Source organism: Lactuca virosa, chromosome 6, assembly GCF_052849685.1.
Source record: "Lactuca virosa cultivar CGN04683 chromosome 6, Lactuca_virosa_CGN04683_v6, whole genome shotgun sequence".
NCBI lineage: Eukaryota > Viridiplantae > Streptophyta > Magnoliopsida > Asterales > Asteraceae > Lactuca > Lactuca virosa.
In genome coordinates, this window is record NC_136431.1 from 248,599,965 (window position 1) to 248,617,668 (window position 17,704).

Below are 17,704 nucleotides of genomic sequence, written 5' to 3' on the forward strand. Positions count from 1 at the left end.
ATGTCTAATGAAATGGTACTTTCTGTCGATATGTCTGGTCTTACCATGATCTCTCGGTTCCTTTGTCAAGGCAACCACTCCTTCATTATCGCAGAAGAGTTCCATAGGCTCCTGGATGGTTGGAACAACTCCGAGATCCCCGATGAAGTTCCTCAACCAAGCTGCTTCTTTCGACGCTTCACTTGCTGCAATGTACTCTGATTCACAAGTAGAATCAGCCACCGTATTTTGCTTGGAACTCTTCCAAGTAACTGCTCCTCCATTCAGTAAAAATACCCAGCCCGACTGAGAACGGAAGTTATCTCTATCCGTCTGAAAGCTGGCATCACTGTAACCATCTACTCTCAAAGTATCACTGCCACCAAGCACAAGAACCCAGTCCTTTGTCCTTCGCAAATACTTGAGTATATTCTTAACTGCTATCCAATGAGCTCTACCTGGGTTTCCCTGATAGCGACTGACCATGCTCAAAGCAAATGCCACATCAGGGCGAGTACATGTCATAGCGTACATGATCGATCCGACAGCGGAAGCATAAGGTACACGACTCATGTCATCTATTTCAACATCTGTACTCGGGCATTGAGTCTTACTCAATTTGGTATTGCTCTGGATATGTAGCTCTCCCTTCTTGGAATTTTCCATACTAAACCTCTTTAGTACCTTATCCAAGTATGTGCTCTGACTAAGTCCAATTAGTCTCTTCTTTCTATCTCTCAATATTCTAATCCCAAGAATATAGGCAGCTTCTCCAAGGTCTTTCATTGCAAAACACTTTCCAAGCCAAGACTTAACCTCTTTCAAGGTTGGAACGTCGTTACCAATGAGTAATATGTCATCGACATATAACACCAGAAAAGTTACTATACTCCCACTAGCCTTGATATACACACAAAACTCATCTTCACTTCTAGAGAAACCAAACTCTTTGACTTTCTCATGGAAGCAAAGATTCCAACTGCGAGATGCTTGTTTCAATCCATAAATGGATTTCTCAAGCTTGCACACTCTATTGGGAAACTTTGCATCAACAAAACCCTCTGGTTGACTCATGTAAACATCTTCAGCCAACTTCCCATTAAGGAAAGCAGTTTTGACATCCATCTGCCAGATTTTATAATCATGAAAGGCAGCTATGGCGAGCAATATCCTAATAGATTTAATCTTAGCCACTGGCGAAAAAGTCTCATCATAGTCAACCCCTGGGGTTTGAGTAAAACCTTTTGCAACCAGTCGAGCCTTGAATGTATGCACATTCCCATCCATGTCTGTCTTCTTCTTGAAGATCCATTTGCACCCAACTGTCTTGCGACCTGGTGCACTATCAACCAAATTCCAAACTTGGTTGTCATACATGGACTTAATCTCGCTGTCCATTGCCTCTTTCCACTTGGAAGCCTCTGGGCCTGCCATTGCTTCCTTATAAGTGACTGGTTCATCTAAGTTTACCAGTGTTCTGTCACTTATGAATGTGTCACCATCTGAAGTAATATGAAAACCATACAACTCAGGTGACACACTCACCCTAGTGGATCTTCTAAGAGGTAATGAGTTATCAATTGGTTCAACAGGAACTGTTTCCTCTGGTTGAGTGCTAGTGTCATCTAAGGTTCCTTCATTGGCTGACTCTTGAATTTCTTCAAGGTCAATAGTGCTCCCACTGTCCTCTTTGAATATGAGCTCTCTTTCAAGAAAGACTCCTCTTCGTGCTACAAAGACCACGTTCTCACTAGGCCTGTAGAACAAATATCCAAAAGACTGCTTTGGGTAACCAATGAAAACACATTTCTCACTTCTAGCTGCTAGCTTGTCGTGAGTCTCTCGTCTTACGAAAGCTTCACAACCCCAGACTTTAATATGTGCTAACGAGGGAACTTTCCCTGTCCACATTTCGTGAGGTGTTTTGGCAACCTTCTTTGTAGGGACAAGATTGAGGATGTGGGCGGCTGTCTCTAAGGCATACCCCCAGAAGTGAATAGGAAGCGAAGCCCGACTCATCATAGAACGAACCATGTCTAACAAGGTTCGATTGCGCCTCTCAGCTACACCATTTAACTGTGGTGTCCTAGGAGGAGTCAATTGTGAGACTATCCCACATTCTTTCAGATAGTCGTTAAACTCGATACTAAGATACTCCCCGCCTCTATCGGATCTAAGTATCTTTATCTTTCTGCCCAATTGATTTTCGACTTCATGCTTAAACTCTTTGAACTTTTCAAAAGTTTCTGACTTATGCTTGATCAAGTAGATATATCCATATCTGCTATAATCGTCAGTGAAGGTCACATAGAATCGATTAGCATCTCTTGTAGTTGATCTGAAGGGTCCACACACATCCGTGTGTATGAGATCCAACAGACCTTCACCTCTTTCACAAGACCCTGTGAATGGTGATTTTGTCATCTTTCCCAAAAGACAAGACTCACACATATCATCTGACTTTAGGTCAAATGATTCCAACACTCCATCCTTTTAGAGTTGGGCTATGCGTTTCTTGTTAATGTGTCCAAGACGACAATGCCACAAGCATGCCTTGTCTACACTATTAGACAAGTCAATATTAAGTACACTATTTCCTAGGCTATCAACACAAGTCACTGTTTCATACACACCATTACAAGGCAAAGCTTCAAACATAAAAACACCATTCTTATAAACAGAAATTGAACCATTCAAATCATTAAAAGAATATGTAAAACCTTGTCTGAACAATGCATGAAATGAAATAATGTTTCTCGTCATCTCAGACGAATAGCAACAATTTATTAAATCTAATCTAACATCATTACTAAGCAGAAGCTGATAAACTCCGATCTTGGTTACTGGTGAAGACTTTCTGTTTCCCATGATCAGGTTTATCCTTCCTCGCTCTATCTCCTCACTTTCCTTTAGACCCTGCAAATCAGAACAGATATGAAAACCACATCCTGTATCAAGGACCCATGAACGAGAAGATAATGAGTTATTAGCAGAAATAGTGTAAATACCTGCCGAAGATGGCTTCACTTTGCCATCCTTGATATCTTGCAGATACTGTGGGCAAGATCTCTTCCAATGCCCCTTTTGGTTGCAGTAAAAGCAAACTGCCTCTTTTGGATCAGAAACATGGGGAGTGGAACCATTGGGCTTAGCCTTTGGGCCATTACTAGATGACCCAGCTTGAGCCTTGCTCTTCCAGTTTTGCTTGGGAGGACCTTTCCTCTTTTTCCCCTTTCCCTGTCCAATAGCCAAAACAGGGGCACTAGCAGGTGTGGAGGGTATACTTTTACCTTTCATCCCTGCCTCAGCTGTCTGCAACAAGTTGTGCAATTGGGCCAAGGTCTGCTCAGTATTGTTCAAATGGTAAGTTAGAATAAACTGACCATAACATTCAGGAAGTGAGTTCAAGACCATGTCAATGGCCAATTCCTCATCAAAGTGAATATTGAGCTTGACCAAACGCTCTATGTAGCGTTGCATTCTTTGCACATGTGACACAACTGACTCCCCATCTTTCATCTTGCAAGCCATGAGTGACTTGACTACTTCGAACTTTTCTTGACGAGCTCGCTTATGGTACTTTTCCATAAGGTCCTTGTTCATCTCGAAAGGCCAGTAGTCCTCATAGTACCTCTGCAGTTCTGGGGACATAGTTGCCACCATGATGCATGCCACTTTGGTAGCATCATCGTAATGTTTCTTGTAGGCAGCAAGATCTTCAGGAGTAGCTTCATTCTCATCAAGCTCTTTGAGCTCCTTTTCAAGAACATATTCTTTGTTCTCGAAGCGAAGAGCCATCTTGATGTTGCGCATCCAATCGTTATAGTTTGAGCCATCCATAACGACTTTGGAGCATATATTGAGCAAAGAGAAGTTTTGGTTGGAGGAGGACGAAGCAGAAGTGTTTCCAGGAGTAGACATCTGAAAAGAAAGAAAGTTTTAGTTAGATTTCAAGATACCTTAATAGAATAACCCAAAGATATAGTATCAAGGTTAGGATCCAACTATGAAGATTCACAACTTAGAAATGGGATGCCGAGATCCAAGTGCAAATTTCATAAAGGTAGGTGAATGACGATTCACCAATTCCACCATTAGACGAAACAAACGAAGTGAAATTCCTAATTCTTTTGAGATACATTGAAACTATTCAATGGCATGTTTTATTCTCAGATTATGCTCTTCTATTTGTGACTGGGATGCCGAGGATCACAAACAAGATGTGAATAACCATGCAAATGTGCTTGGTAACCTCATTGTCTTTATCATTAACTATTGATGTGCTGGTAAACCACACACGCTCCATCAAAATGACAATTATGAGATACCCATTGCTACTCTTTATTAGTGCCTTTTAGTGTGCTGGTTAACCACACACGCTCCACTAACGACCAATAAAGCATAATGTGCAATTTCATGGATTAGCATACTTTTCACATTTTTCCTAAAGTAACTAGAGTTGGGATTTTGAAAATAATGTTCTAGTACTTTCTTTAATATCATTATACTTTTAATGAGAAGTAGTTGTCCTATCAAATCCGTTCTGCTAACGACCCTCCACTAATCAAGGAAGCGGTGGGTGAGAGTGGACACCCATTCAACTACCATTTTATAGGCAGTTTCCTTATACCCCCCTTATAGATTAGCTTCGTGAATGAGGCATACTAGCGATTTGACTGACCATATTCTTATACATATAATATTAAACCTTTAATTATAATATATATATAAGGTGTGTTTTAAAACTTTTTAAAACTTCAAGGGTTTATATAAATTTCGAAATTTAAGCTGTTAAATTCAAATTTAAATAAACCAATTCACTAGATTTAATATTTATCTATTAATTAACTATTAATCAAATTATTAAATCTTGTAAGGATTATCTAATTTAAATTAATCAATTAATTTAATCCTAATCCTTATCCCTCTAATTTCGAAAAATAGGGTAAGGATAATTATCCAATTAATCTAATTAAGTAACAATTATCCAAAAAACAAGAAACCCTAGTTATCCTCTAGCATATTTCGAAATTTACAAGGGAGGAGGCTAGGGTTTTCAAAACCCTAACCCTAATTTCGATTAGGGTTCTTTGGAGGCTAGGGTTTTCGAAAAAACCCTTTGATCCAAAACCCTAGAAATCGAAAATTTGGCCTTTAGGGTTTAATAGCTATAAACCCTAATTTGCAATTCAACAATTGTAGCAATTCAATTTAAAACAACAATGGCTCTGATACCACTGAAGGGTTTTAGGTAAAACAAATAAACTAGAAAAACAATTCCTAAGTTCACATGCAACCTACTTTGGATCTATGTTTTAACTATTGAACATACAACTTTGAATTGCAATACAAGAACCCTAGAGGAGAGAGGCTATTATCGAAAATAGTAAACTAGGGTTTAGGGTTTACATACCTTTCAATTGTTATAGCAAACAATTGATATTCCCTTGATCTTGATCTTGATCTTCTTGGAAGCTTTAGCACCACAAGTGTAATGCCTCTAATGGAGTCACACCCAAACTAGCAAGAAGGAAAGTAGAAGAGAGAGAGAGGAGAGGGAGTATGCAAAATCTCGGCCTTAGGGTTTCTTCAAAAGAAAGAGTGACCAAAAACATGAACCAGGAGGCTCCTTATATAGCTGAGGGATCTAGGGTTTAAGGGAAACCCTAGTTATCCTTTGCTTAGGGCCTAAGCAAACCCAAGGGCCTTATCCAAGCCCCTATGGACGAAATTATTAGGGTTTCCCCTAAAGATTTCGTCCACCCTCTTCCAAGGGGGTTCTAGAGCCTTCCACTCAACTATTAGATAATTGCAAACTAGTCCCTGCACCTTATAATTAATTCTTTTAACCCCAAAATCAATTCTGATTAATTTCTGGCTAACAATTAATTAAACATAATGATTTCTAATTAATATATTAATCCATTAACATATTAATAAATCATTTATATATATATATATATATATATATATATATATATATATTAATTTATTAATTTTATAAATTAATATCTCTCCTTTCATAATTTCCTTGTCCAGTTGCTAGGTTGAGGGCAACCCAAAAGGACTGTGCTGCTGTCAATTCAAGTACATACCAATTATAGTTATGGGCTTAGACACCTAATCCAACAATGTCATGGTCCACTCATATGTGTGTGATGTGGTTGTCCGGATCTGTGGTGCCGTCGTACGTTTTGAGGTGTGGTAGTTTGGCGGTGTTGGGGATTTCGTATTCCAACAGTTCTTTGACAAACGGTGACGTGACGCTTCGGGAAAGGCAATCTTGGTTTGGCGTCCGCTGAACAAAGTGGTACCCCCGTTGTTGCATTGCCAAGAAGGGCTGCACTAGCATGTTGTTGTAGGCTGTAAGGTCTGGCGTTGCTGGGTTGTAGAAATCTGACGGCTGAAACGGAATGGGGAGTGTTTGAGCCATGGGTATTTGTTGGTAAGGCGTGAATGGCGGTGCTGACATGGTACCCGTTACCAATGGTGGGTGGTTTTGTGGTTGTGGTATCACTGGTATGACGCTTGGGCCAGTTGTGGTGTAGCTCGTTGGTGTTACTTGTGTGTGTGTGTGTGGGCAAGTTGTTTACTGGTGGCGTTATGGGGGTGGTTTGTTGTGAGTCATTGGTGGTATGAGCGAATGGTGGTAGAGGGCTGTGGCCGTTGTTTTTAAATCCGATGGTGTTAGGGAAGAACGGTGGCGTACGGTGCACAGTGTAAGGATTAGGTATCCCATTATTTGGGAATGGTGAAGGGGTTGCATAGGGCGGTATGGGCAATGGTGTTTGGTTCTGAGCTACAACCGACGGCGTGGTTGCTATGAGAAGTGACGGTGGGCCGCCGGATGGTGGTGTTACTACAAGAGGAAATGGCGGGCCACCGGATGATGGTGTTGCTAAAGAGGAAGGTGGCGGGCCACCGGATGATGACGCTGCTACAGAGGAAGGTGGCGGGCCACCGGATGATGGCGCTGTTGGAGTGTTGTCTGCTTCCAACGACGCCATCGGATGTATTGGGCTATGTGGTGGTTCCGATGACTCACCCATCATGTTGTTTGTCATGTGGCTAGAGAAAAAGGAAAGGTTTGCGTATCTGTTGTCACACAAACGGATGACGCCAAATGATGCGACCTAGGTTCCGACCACTTGGGCTACTAGTTCTGATCGCCGGAGGGAAACCTGAGAGGTCACAAGGAAAAGGAAACCGTCAGCCGCTCTCCGGGAGGAGGTCCCGGAAAAACGCTCCGACGGTCAAGTCAGTAGAGTGAATAAGTATAGAGGCTAAGGAATCGGGAAGGATAGCTTACTCATCAAGGCAAGGTGAACGTCCTTTTATACTGAGGATCCTCCTCGATCCGCATGAGAGACAAGGACCTGCGATCCCGACAAGATCCATCGTCCTTATTGGTGGATCGTGTTCCTCATAGTGTCAGAGCTAACAATTGGTTCAAGTGATAATGCTCTGGATGTGCTTCTTGTCGCCTGGAGCCGTTGTCTTTGGACTGTAGCGAATGACAATATTTGGCGAGGGCGAGGCTCTTGCGCGGTCGCCCTGTTGGAGTCCCTGGCGGCCAGGATTGCCGAGTCGGGTTTGGTCAGGCCTCGCCGGGGACTCTCTTAGTTCTGGCCCGCTCTGAGGGCGTGTCATCAATATATATATATATATATATATATATATATATATATATATATATATATATATATATATATATATATATATATATATATAAGAGGTGATCATATACATTATACGACTAACGGTTAAAAATAGCAACAATTATAAATAACGTAAAATTAAAAACTTACATTATGTTACCTTTAAAAAGGTGAATGATATTTGAAATAATAATTATGATCAGATATAAAAAAAATGTTCATATAAGTTATATTTAAAATAATTAACCTTAACGATGACTAAAATTAATATTAAATAAAAAATTAAATTTTTTTTCACATGCAAGCTGCAAGCTACTGACATATATCGTTGAGATGTTATGATTTTAAAAGAGGTCTATTTAAATTTTTTAACCATAATAATAGTTAAAAGTAATTATAATTCTAAAAATAAATTTGTTTTTTATTTGAATGTGCAACACACATATAAAACTATTGAGATGATATGCTTTTAATATTTATCTATCTTATGGTATAAATAATTACATTATTTTATAACAACTAAACACAAGAGTCATTATTTAAAGTTAACGACATAATTCTAACGACATAATTCTTTAATAAGATATATTTGTCCACTTTTAATTATATTACATTTTGTACATATTACATTTTGTACAACATACAGACATTCGCCTAGTAATATATATATATTATGTGTTATACGGTTGTCATTTTATACAAAATAGCAACACACTTTAAACTTTATGTAGGATAAAAATGATTAGTTTATTATAATAGAGGTATATTATCATAATGAAAGTCAAATTAATTGTCATATCAAATATGAAATATGTTCGAAAATTGGCCAAAAGATGGACAAAACGAAATGCGTGTCATTGTCATGTTCTACATAGTAAATGGGGCCTAAAGAAACAAAGGTCTTTTGGTCTCACTTTTTTATTCTATAAAATGACAAACAACTCCAAAGCCTACATAGCCAAACAAGTAAAGTTTATATTTATTTTGGGACATGTTTTACACAAGTTGAGTTCTAAAGACTTAAAGGCTTGCATTGAATCACATACACTTGTCCATCTTGCACTACTCCTTCAATATCTTGGGGACATTCGTATAAGTCTTCTATAATCTTTGCAGCTTCCGCAATCTTTGAGTGAATCGAGGCTTGAAAATGTAGATCAACCACCATTGGGTCTCTCGAGTAGACCAACACAACTTCCTCCTTGTTTTCCATTGATATACTGCAAAACGTTTTAGCTGTAATCACAACCTTGTACTGTGTTTGGCATTGGCATGAGACATGCATTGGACAAGAACCAAGGCCAATGTCCATGGTATAAAATAACAACTTTTTGCCCATCCAAAAGGTGGGATAGAGAATCGTTCTCAATCTCTCGTTTGTGCAAAAGACATAAATGCCCTCTCTGCATATGGCCCGTGGAATTTACACTAAACCCTTAACTAACTACATATTTATGCAAGAAAATGTTTTTTTGGACGAACTATGCAACCACATTTCATTCTAGGACAAAGGTATGCAAAATTGTAACCTAACGACATTGACACCAATTAAATGTTTATATATGCAAACAATGTTTCACTTTTTTTTTTACTAATTTATGCGAATGATACGAAATATGCAACCATGTTTCAACTCATTAAGCAGCTAAGCGATAAAATATTGCATCTTTTGGTTCTAAAATATTTCATATAAATATTACATACCTGTCATATATACCATGACATGCATATCTGTTTGTCTTTTCGGATATGAAATCTGGCCTAAAGATGATTGACCTCTTGTTCTTTGCATATAATCCAATGGACTTGCTTGGGTAACAAGTAACCTGAAAGTCACATTACAAACTAGTCATGAAAATGAAATCCAGTTTTCATAGGCATATATGTGCATGTATATGATCTTACAATAGGTGATTTAAGCTCAGATTTCTTAGTAATAGAACTCATAGCACGCCCTGTTGAAGCACCAACTAATGTTTCAACTGACCCCTTGACTATCTGTTCCAAACCAAAAGTAAGTCAAAGGGACCCACCAAAACTTTAATCCATGTAATTGATATCAAATTAGACAAAATGGTCTAAAATGACTAAACTACCCCAACTTATATCTATTTTGTGGTCAACATTAGAACCAAAATTGAAAAATCAGATTAATACCCAGGGACCAAAAATGTAAGAACATAGAAGAAACTTTGAACTAGAGTGAGACTGACACTGACGTCAATGGGTCAAAGATTGGTCCCACCTCCCAAAGGTGTAAAAGACATGAATGCCCTCCTCATTCTCATAATTGAAAATGGCCCTAAACAAAAACAGCCATAAATATGAGACTTACCTCTGTGTATATCTGTGAGGAGTCACGAGACACAGGATGATTTGTGTATGTGACAAAGGCATAATCAGCTCTAATATGTTCTTGAATCAAAATACCAATGCATAATGTATCATGATTCCTGTTTTTATATGCTCTTTCATTCCATTTAGAACCCCAAACCTGGATAGCAGACGTTAAAACCATTCCAATTTTTTATTCAAAATTTCAATAGGTTTGACCATAAAGTCAAACCCCGCAACTACTTTTTGGGAAAGGGGATTTACCTTCTTTATTGCTTGCCAGATTTGATTCCATGTATCCTCTGTGGGACCTTGAGGCCATGGTATTCTTGAACTCTTCATTTTCTTCCTAACCTCAATGCTCTACAAATTTACAAAATTCAGAGCTTTTTCAGATTTTGTTGCAATTAACATTAGAAATCTCAATATAGGAATGAGTAAATTACACGAATGGTCCCTATGGTTTGGGGTAATTTGCGTGTTTAGTCCCTAACTTATTTTTTTAACTCGGAAGGTCCCTACTGTTTGTTTTTGTTACGGGCTTGGTCCCTACTGTTTGTTTTTGTTACGCGCTTGGTCCCTGTCTTACCTAAAAAGACAATTATTTGAATAGGAAAAAATGGTGGGGTAGGTAAAATAAGGTGAGGGGTGAGGTTGGTGGTGTGTTTATTTAAATAAATTAAAAAATCAAGGACAAAATAGTCTTTTTAGGTAAGATAGGGACCAAGCGCGTAACAAAAACAAACAGTAGGGACCTTCCGAGTTAAAAAAATAAATCAGGGACCAAACATGCAAATTACCCTAAACTATAGGGACCATTCGTGTAATTTACTCTATAGGAATATCACATTCTTTATCATGAAATGAAAATGAACATATAAATTCATAATGACCATGTATAATTCAAAATCAAGTATTAATAAATTACCATTCTACGAGGAGCTTTCATTTGCAAAATAGTTTCTTGAATCATCTTAAGCTTTGAAACGTCTCCCCTATCTACATCTTCACAAAGGCAAGCAATTTTTGTTGCTAATTCCTGAAAAAAAATTGATCAATTAATATAAAAGCTTTAGTAAAAGAGACTGATATATGTAACCAAAACACTTGGTAAAAAAACTGTTGGGAGATATGTGTGATACTAAGAATCAACTTGTTGTGATCATATACTTAATTTCACTCATAGAAAAGGCCAAGGGTGAAAAAACGCACAAATTTTTCATGAACAAAAACATGGCAAACCTTATTTATGTCTTCTGATAGAACTTTTTCAAATACTCCAAAAGGAAGGACAACTGATGCTGGAAATTTTATCCATGCTGGCATCTTGTTACTCAAGAATATAATGCTGTTTGACTTTTCACCAACCTGTGTTACCACACTGTCCATATCATTTTGTTTTCTTGTCAACACATATCATTCTATTTTTTATGATGAGGATGAGAAGGGCATTCACGTCTTTTGCACAAACGAGAGATTAAGCATACCATCTCATTGCAGGCTTCTTCAAGTGAAATAGCATACATATTGCTGACAATGTTGTTCTTTTGAGAGAGTCCTTTCCAAGTGGAGGAAGATGTAGATAGTTTTGGAAAGAAAACAGAGTTGCAGAGGTTTCTGTCAATTAAAAGAAAATGTTAAAATTTTGAGTAATTAAGAAACATGCTCCTTCAGAAGTTAAACTTGTTGGATACAGATAGAATGTACCTGTGTCTTAATGGCTTTTCAATCTCCTCATCAGACATTTCATTCAGTAAGCATTTAGAGCTTCTTGCACCATCATCTTCAACCTGAAAAAATGAAATTAAAATCATAATCTAGATACTATGAAAGTATGAAGTAGAGTTTGAAAAGAAAAAGATACTTGCATCGATTTGTTCATGTAAATTGATGTGGAAGCTTACTCCATTCATCTTCAACCTATAAAGGCAAAACTACAGTACATCAGAACCAATTAATAAACTAACATACAATAAATTTTTAAAAAATAGATAAACCATTTATCGTGTTTGGTATCTTTTAGAACAAATTCAATGGCGTGTATCTTAGGATCCCTTAGCTCAATGTTAACAACATATGCATCTCCCTCCTACAAGTGAAATACTCAATAATGAAGCTAGAAAAGTACAGTTTCAAGTTTGAACAATAAGGCAATGATAAAGGACAAACCTTTATAAATGGGGTTCGCAAAGCACTTTTCTTATGAACTCTTGTCCCAGAAGGAATAAAAGAGGGAATAAACCATTTTCTGCAAGAAAAATCAAAATCCAAATGACATAAGAAAGCAACAAGGTTTGAAGTTTAAAAGGTTTCAATCACTTGTTTCCATTGGAAATGCAACCCCAGTGGAGAATCCATGGATGTGAGCAGTTTTGAAGTTGAAGTTTCACTTTTGCATTGTGCCCACTTTTAAATCCAGATACATCAACCTATCGATTAAAAACATTGCTTCCAGATCAGAACTATACTTTGACTTCTGAGGTCAAATAGGTTTACCTTCTAAATTTAAAGAATCATACACTTATTTCATATCCTCAAGAAACAATTGATAAGTACACTAATTTATATTGGATGATACACATAGATGAATGTTGGTGTTAGCCTTTTTAGTTTTTACCTCATTCATACCAATTTTGAGCATGAAAAAGATAACATATTTGACCTTAAGACTGGAATTGCTCATGTGGGTGATGAAAAATGTGAACTACTACTACTAACCTGAAGTATCATTTCATTTTGGAGTTCAAAAAGTTTAACTTGAGTACATTTGCTAGACTTCAAGGATGCCATAGTGTTTGATCTTTGAACACCTGAGAATCTGATAAAACTGAAGTCTGAAGTATGTTACAAACCACAATGAGGTTGAAAATATTCCCAGATTACTCAATTTTGAAGCAAAGACTCACATTCCCCATGATTCTAGAGGACAGGAATATTTTAGAATAAAGCATAATAATAATACTAGTTACAATAATAATAATAATAACGATAATAACAGTAGCCCAGAAGCAACATTACATTTCTTCTACTCCATCCTATCACACCAAATACAACATAAAACATAATGAAAAAAAGGAAAAAAATAAATACAGAATGAAAATGAATTACACAAGTAAAAAGGCTGATAGGATTATTTGAGATTCTGTTACGTGGCAAATTCTAGAAGGTACAACAATAGAACAGAACACCTCCCCCTTTTTTATTGTACCCTTTTTTTCTATACTTTTAATAACTACCATAAATTATCAGCAACTAGAGATGAAACCCTAAACATGAATCACTGAGTAAGAAGCTTGGAGTCACATGCCACTATTTTAACTTGACCAACATTCTCCTGGGTTTCATCATACTTGAAGATGGCATCTTGAACAATGAAAGTCCACACATTATCACAGAATCTGTAGGTGTGCAAGTGCCCCTATTATCATAAAAGTAAGAAATTTTTAGAAACATGTTAAGAAAAAATGGTATGTGTTAATGAGCTTTTTACCTTTATGGTCACCTTGCTTTTAACTTGACTATCAAGAGCTTCTGTCATTGACTGCAATCATTACAACACTGTAATCACCAACTGAGACTTAAATCCACACCATACATACTCCATTAAAGGAATGATCCACCTTTAATTCAAATCTTAAACTATACAATTTATTGATAACTTGTTAATTTATCATATGACAACTCTACAGTCTACACTTCCCATTTGGTCAGATCCACAAAGGAAACACATCTACTTCTATCCTTTTAAAAATCGAACCTTTATTTCCTAGCTACAGCCTACAATCATTTACTAAACGAATTTAAACTAGATTTTGGCAAACGGGGAACATAAAGCATATTTCCAAAGTCTAATCATTTTAGCGTTTCCCTTTGTGGAACGGAGAGTTGAGACGGGATCTATTCAAGGTAGGACATACAGAAACACAATTCAGTAAATTATATGGAAATTTAAGACCTTATCGAACTGAACAAGGACTTGAATTGCAAGCTCCGGACTAAGAACCCCATTCGAAACCATCTCATCCAATGTTTCCGTCAAGCACATACCAATTGTTGATCGGCGGTATAATTCAAAAGTTGCCATTCTTCTTACTGATCAAGATCTGTAAGATGTAAAAAAATGATCTTAATAAGCCTGAAATCAAGAAATAAGTAATCGTTAACCTGAAAAACCTAAATTGTAAAAATATTGGAACGTTGGAGATGAATTTGTAGATTTTGTAGCGAATCTTGGACATTTATAGTTGAAAATGAAGGGCGAAAGAGAGTAATTTCTCACCTGAGTTCGTTGTAGAACAGTGGAGGGAGAGAGATTGGGGGTTTTTATACCTAGAAGTTTGTAGCTGCTGGCTTATATATAAGGGGACACGCGATCAGATGTAATAGCTATACGTACAATGACAAAATTACCCCTACTCTAATTTATTTATTTATTTATTTTTTGTATTGTGATCTGTGAATATGTGGGTCATTAATATTGGCAACAGTGTTGTTTTTCAAAGCATGCGGAAGAGATGTCCGAGAAGTGGTAGGTAATCAACTAGTTTTTCATTAAAACGTACGGTTTTTGTCATTTATATTTCAATCGGTTTTTTAAAATTTTTAATCGGTGGTGCATGATCGGTTTTAATAGGTTGAACTGATTGGTCCAGTTTTTTTAAGGTACACGATCCGACCCGACCCAACCCCACACAAGTGTTATTGATTTTTTTTAGTGGCTTCATTTAATTTGGGAACCATGTGATTTTTTGGTCTAGATTCGCCACTGGTAGGGAGTCGGCTGAGTTGGAGAAGCTGTCAAGTATGATAACAGGTACAACTTTGTATAGAAAGGCAGATTCATGGGAGTGGAAGGCTGGCGAGTCCAATAATTTCTCTGTTAAGTATCTTAGAGATTTAATGGATAATAATTTGGATATCCATAATCATATAGGGGATTTTCATTGGGTGAAATGTGTTCCAATTAAAGTGAATTGTTCGGTTTGGGGGTTGCTTTGCAATAGAATTCCGGTGGCTTGCAAGCTTGTGAGAAAAGGAATTTTGTTGGATTCTGTTACTTGTCACTTCTGCGGGCATACAGAAGAATCAGTTGAGCATATTTTTATGCAGTGCTCGTTCTCAAAGAAGATATGGTCTTTGTTTAGTAATTAGAGTGGTGTACTGCCTTGCATTCCCAATAATTGTGATGAGGTTAAAAATGTTTTGATTTCCTCGGGTATTGATAAGAAGAGACCGAAGCTCAAGCTGATGTTAATATACTCTGTGTTGTGGAGTATTTGGATAACTCGTAATGACTTGGTTTTTAAGAAAAAGATATGCTCTCCTCTCAAGGCGGCGAATGATATTCAAATCCTTACGTTCAATTGGGTATAGAATAGATCGAAGTTTAATTTTATCTCGTAGTTTAATTGGTGTATTTCTCCTTTATATGTTTGTAATTTGTAACTCTTTTTTGTGCCAGCGTCTTGCTAGTTTATATTGCATTTGTCGTTCAAAAAAAATCAAAATGGGGGCAATATTCGAAGATCCAAATAAGAAATGGATCAGTTGACTTTGAATATCTGGTCAACTGAATCGATAAAATAAACTGTAAACGCTTCATTCAAACAAAGAATCATATGGTTTAAATATTATTTGCCGGCTTAAACATGCTTTAAACATGATATTATGGTCCAATATCATATTTAGAAAACCACTAGTGATCAATATAGCCTATTTTCTTTGTGATATTTTGTCATGTTTATTACTTTTCGTGTTTTCATTCCATGGTTGATCGCACGAAAATTGCAACTACCCTAAACGTCTTTTGGAGAACAGTACCAAAAGCTGGCTGGATGAAGTGACTTTCGTGAAGTTGAATCATCATTGAAAATCATTCATCGTGTCCTAGATTTTTTGATCGTCTTGTTGTTGATTAATTCTTAGTATTCAATTATCACATTCACTGTCTAATAAATTCGAACACAAATCCATTTTAGTAAAGTAAGAAAGCATATTTGAAGGATAACCAATCTCCAAATAAACATTTCATGTACAATATGAAGTCAATGAAAAGAATTACTACAAAATGTTCATAAGGCCAAATATTAGTGAAATATTCCAAAATCATTCCACTTGGCCAAATGACCATTTGTGATGAGTATTTGTAGGTTTGACCAAAGTTATACACATCAAGTTTCATATTAAAGCCATATCGGAAAGAGCCTGATTTTATCAACACGAGACCTACATCATGCATGCTAAGGTCTCAACATAAAACACTTACAAAACTTAAGGCAAGATGGCGGAAAATACAAAACATTGAATTGTATGGATTCGTCTATAGATTAATACATGCATGCATACGTTACTATAGACAAAAACAACTAAAATATTTAAGGAAAATATAATTATATTGATTGTCAATAAGAGCAATATGTTATAATATATAGCTCTAGTAAAACTCATTTTCGTTACAAACTCTTGGAAAAACATTAGGCATAAGAGCAATATGTTATAATATATAGTCTAGTAAAACTTATTTTCGTTACGAACTCTCGGAAAATGTTAGTCGATAGGCACTGGATCCGTAAACATATCATGGGTGCTAATGTATTCAATACAAATAATATTTTTCTTCTACTCGTTCTCGTATGTGGAAAATAACTTAGTATCAAAATATAATCCGACCCCACTCGAACTATTGTTGTTTGAAAAACTAATGACAACATAATTGTCACAATAAATCTTTAAATCTTCAATGATCTCGATATGAAGTTAGTGACTTTGAGTCCACTAATAAGATTTTGCAACAACATCTGGTTGCAAGTTGCATTTATAAACCGCAACACATTATGCCATTATTGTCGAGCCCGTCGTTAGTTATTGCTTATGACTAATCCACAAGATAGGCCCGCTTGCTAACATAGAGATGCACCCCGAAGTTGACTTTTATTGCCTTAGCATTTAGCAAAGTAGTCACTTCTAATTTATCAGTTCTTTTATAAGTTAGTTCATACTCTTTTGTCCCTCGAAGATATCATAATACTTTTTTTAAGTTTTCCGATGATCAAAATCAAGATTAGATTGACATCATTCTAGCATTCCAACAAAATAAGTGATATCATGACGAGTACAAACTTGAACATACATTAGGCTTCCGGTATAAAAACATAAAAACATAAGGTATCAATTTCTTTTGTTTCTTTTCCACCTATGTTTTTGGCATTGAAAAGAACAAAAAACGTCTCTTTAACTACGGGAGCAACCGAAAGCATTGTTGCATGTTATAACATTGAAGAAACGTTCAATATAAGCCTTTTTAGACAATCATAACGTCCTATTTAGAAAACTATCAGTGATCAATATAGCCTCTTTTCTTTGTGGCATTTTGTCCGTTCATACGAGATCACTAGGCCAACTAAATTCAAGTCAAAGGTCTTAATGTCTTATACTAAATCAAACTTGATTTATCAGCTCAATATGCCTTCTTGATAAAAGCTTGAGTTTGATTCAAGAAATATTCTAAATTCGAATGATTGATAAATGAAATGGGTAAAATTTCCTTTTTGCCCTTCACTACCATTAAGTCAAAATTTCAATGAGTTAGAGGATAAACTGGGAGCAAGTACGCAAGAGGATTGCGAAGAATGCAGAGTACTTCCCTAAAAAAATGGGTGAACAGTGAAATGACCTTTTTGCCCTTCGAGCCACTATCTTTAGGTCAAATTTTCAAAAGAGTATTTCCCATTAAA

At 36.6% G+C, this 17,704-nt stretch overlaps 2 protein-coding genes across 2 annotated transcripts; both read right to left on the bottom strand.

The window, feature by feature from the left end:
* Positions 1 to 8,592: 8,592 nt before the first annotated feature.
* On the bottom strand, positions 8,593 to 12,806 carry LOC145120404 (alpha-glucan water dikinase 2-like). Its single transcript, XM_079056233.1, has 14 exons — positions 12,690 to 12,806; positions 12,291 to 12,400; positions 12,141 to 12,219; positions 11,969 to 12,060; positions 11,840 to 11,891; positions 11,679 to 11,761; positions 11,459 to 11,588; positions 11,214 to 11,339; positions 10,900 to 11,010; positions 10,236 to 10,334; positions 9,973 to 10,131; positions 9,543 to 9,635; positions 9,342 to 9,463; positions 8,593 to 8,857 (listed from the first exon to the last, which is right to left on the bottom strand). The coding sequence occupies exons 1-14, from the start codon at positions 12,759 to 12,761 to the stop codon at positions 8,650 to 8,652; spliced, it is 1,536 nt and encodes a 511-aa protein (XP_078912359.1). The 5' UTR covers positions 12,762 to 12,806; the 3' UTR covers positions 8,593 to 8,649.
* A 100-nt stretch (positions 12,807 to 12,906) lies between these two features.
* LOC145120405 (transcription initiation factor IIA subunit 2) lies at positions 12,907 to 14,332 on the bottom strand. Its single transcript, XM_079056234.1, has 4 exons — positions 14,251 to 14,332; positions 13,927 to 14,074; positions 13,462 to 13,512; positions 12,907 to 13,389 (listed from the first exon to the last, which is right to left on the bottom strand). The coding sequence occupies exons 2-4, from the start codon at positions 14,053 to 14,055 to the stop codon at positions 13,249 to 13,251; spliced, it is 321 nt and encodes a 106-aa protein (XP_078912360.1). The 5' UTR covers positions 14,056 to 14,074; positions 14,251 to 14,332; the 3' UTR covers positions 12,907 to 13,248.
* Positions 14,333 to 17,704: the final 3,372 nt, after the last annotated feature.

What these genes read in the sequence shown, in the direction of transcription:
- LOC145120405 (XM_079056234.1), bottom strand. Translation starts at nt 14,055, where the DNA reads ATGGCAACTTTTGAATTATACCGCCGATCAACAATTGGTATGTGCTTG. An exon ending in TCCTTGTTCAGTTCGATAAG is followed by an intron (nt 13,513 to 13,926) that starts GTCTTAAATTTC and finishes TAATGATTGCAG; the next exon opens with TCAATGACAGAAGCTCTTGA. An exon ending in AAAGCAAGGTGACCATAAAG is followed by an intron (nt 13,390 to 13,461) that starts GTAAAAAGCTCA and finishes TTATGATAATAG; the next exon opens with GGGCACTTGCACACCTACAG.
- LOC145120404 (XM_079056233.1), bottom strand. Translation starts at nt 12,761, where the DNA reads ATGGCATCCTTGAAGTCTAGCAAATGTACTCAAGTTAAACTTTTTGAA. An exon ending in GATACCAAACACGATAAATG is followed by an intron (nt 11,892 to 11,968) that starts GTTTATCTATTT and finishes TTGCCTTTATAG; the next exon opens with GTTGAAGATGAATGGAGTAA. An exon ending in GAAAAGCCATTAAGACACAG is followed by an intron (nt 11,589 to 11,678) that starts GTACATTCTATC and finishes TTTAATTGACAG; the next exon opens with AAACCTCTGCAACTCTGTTT.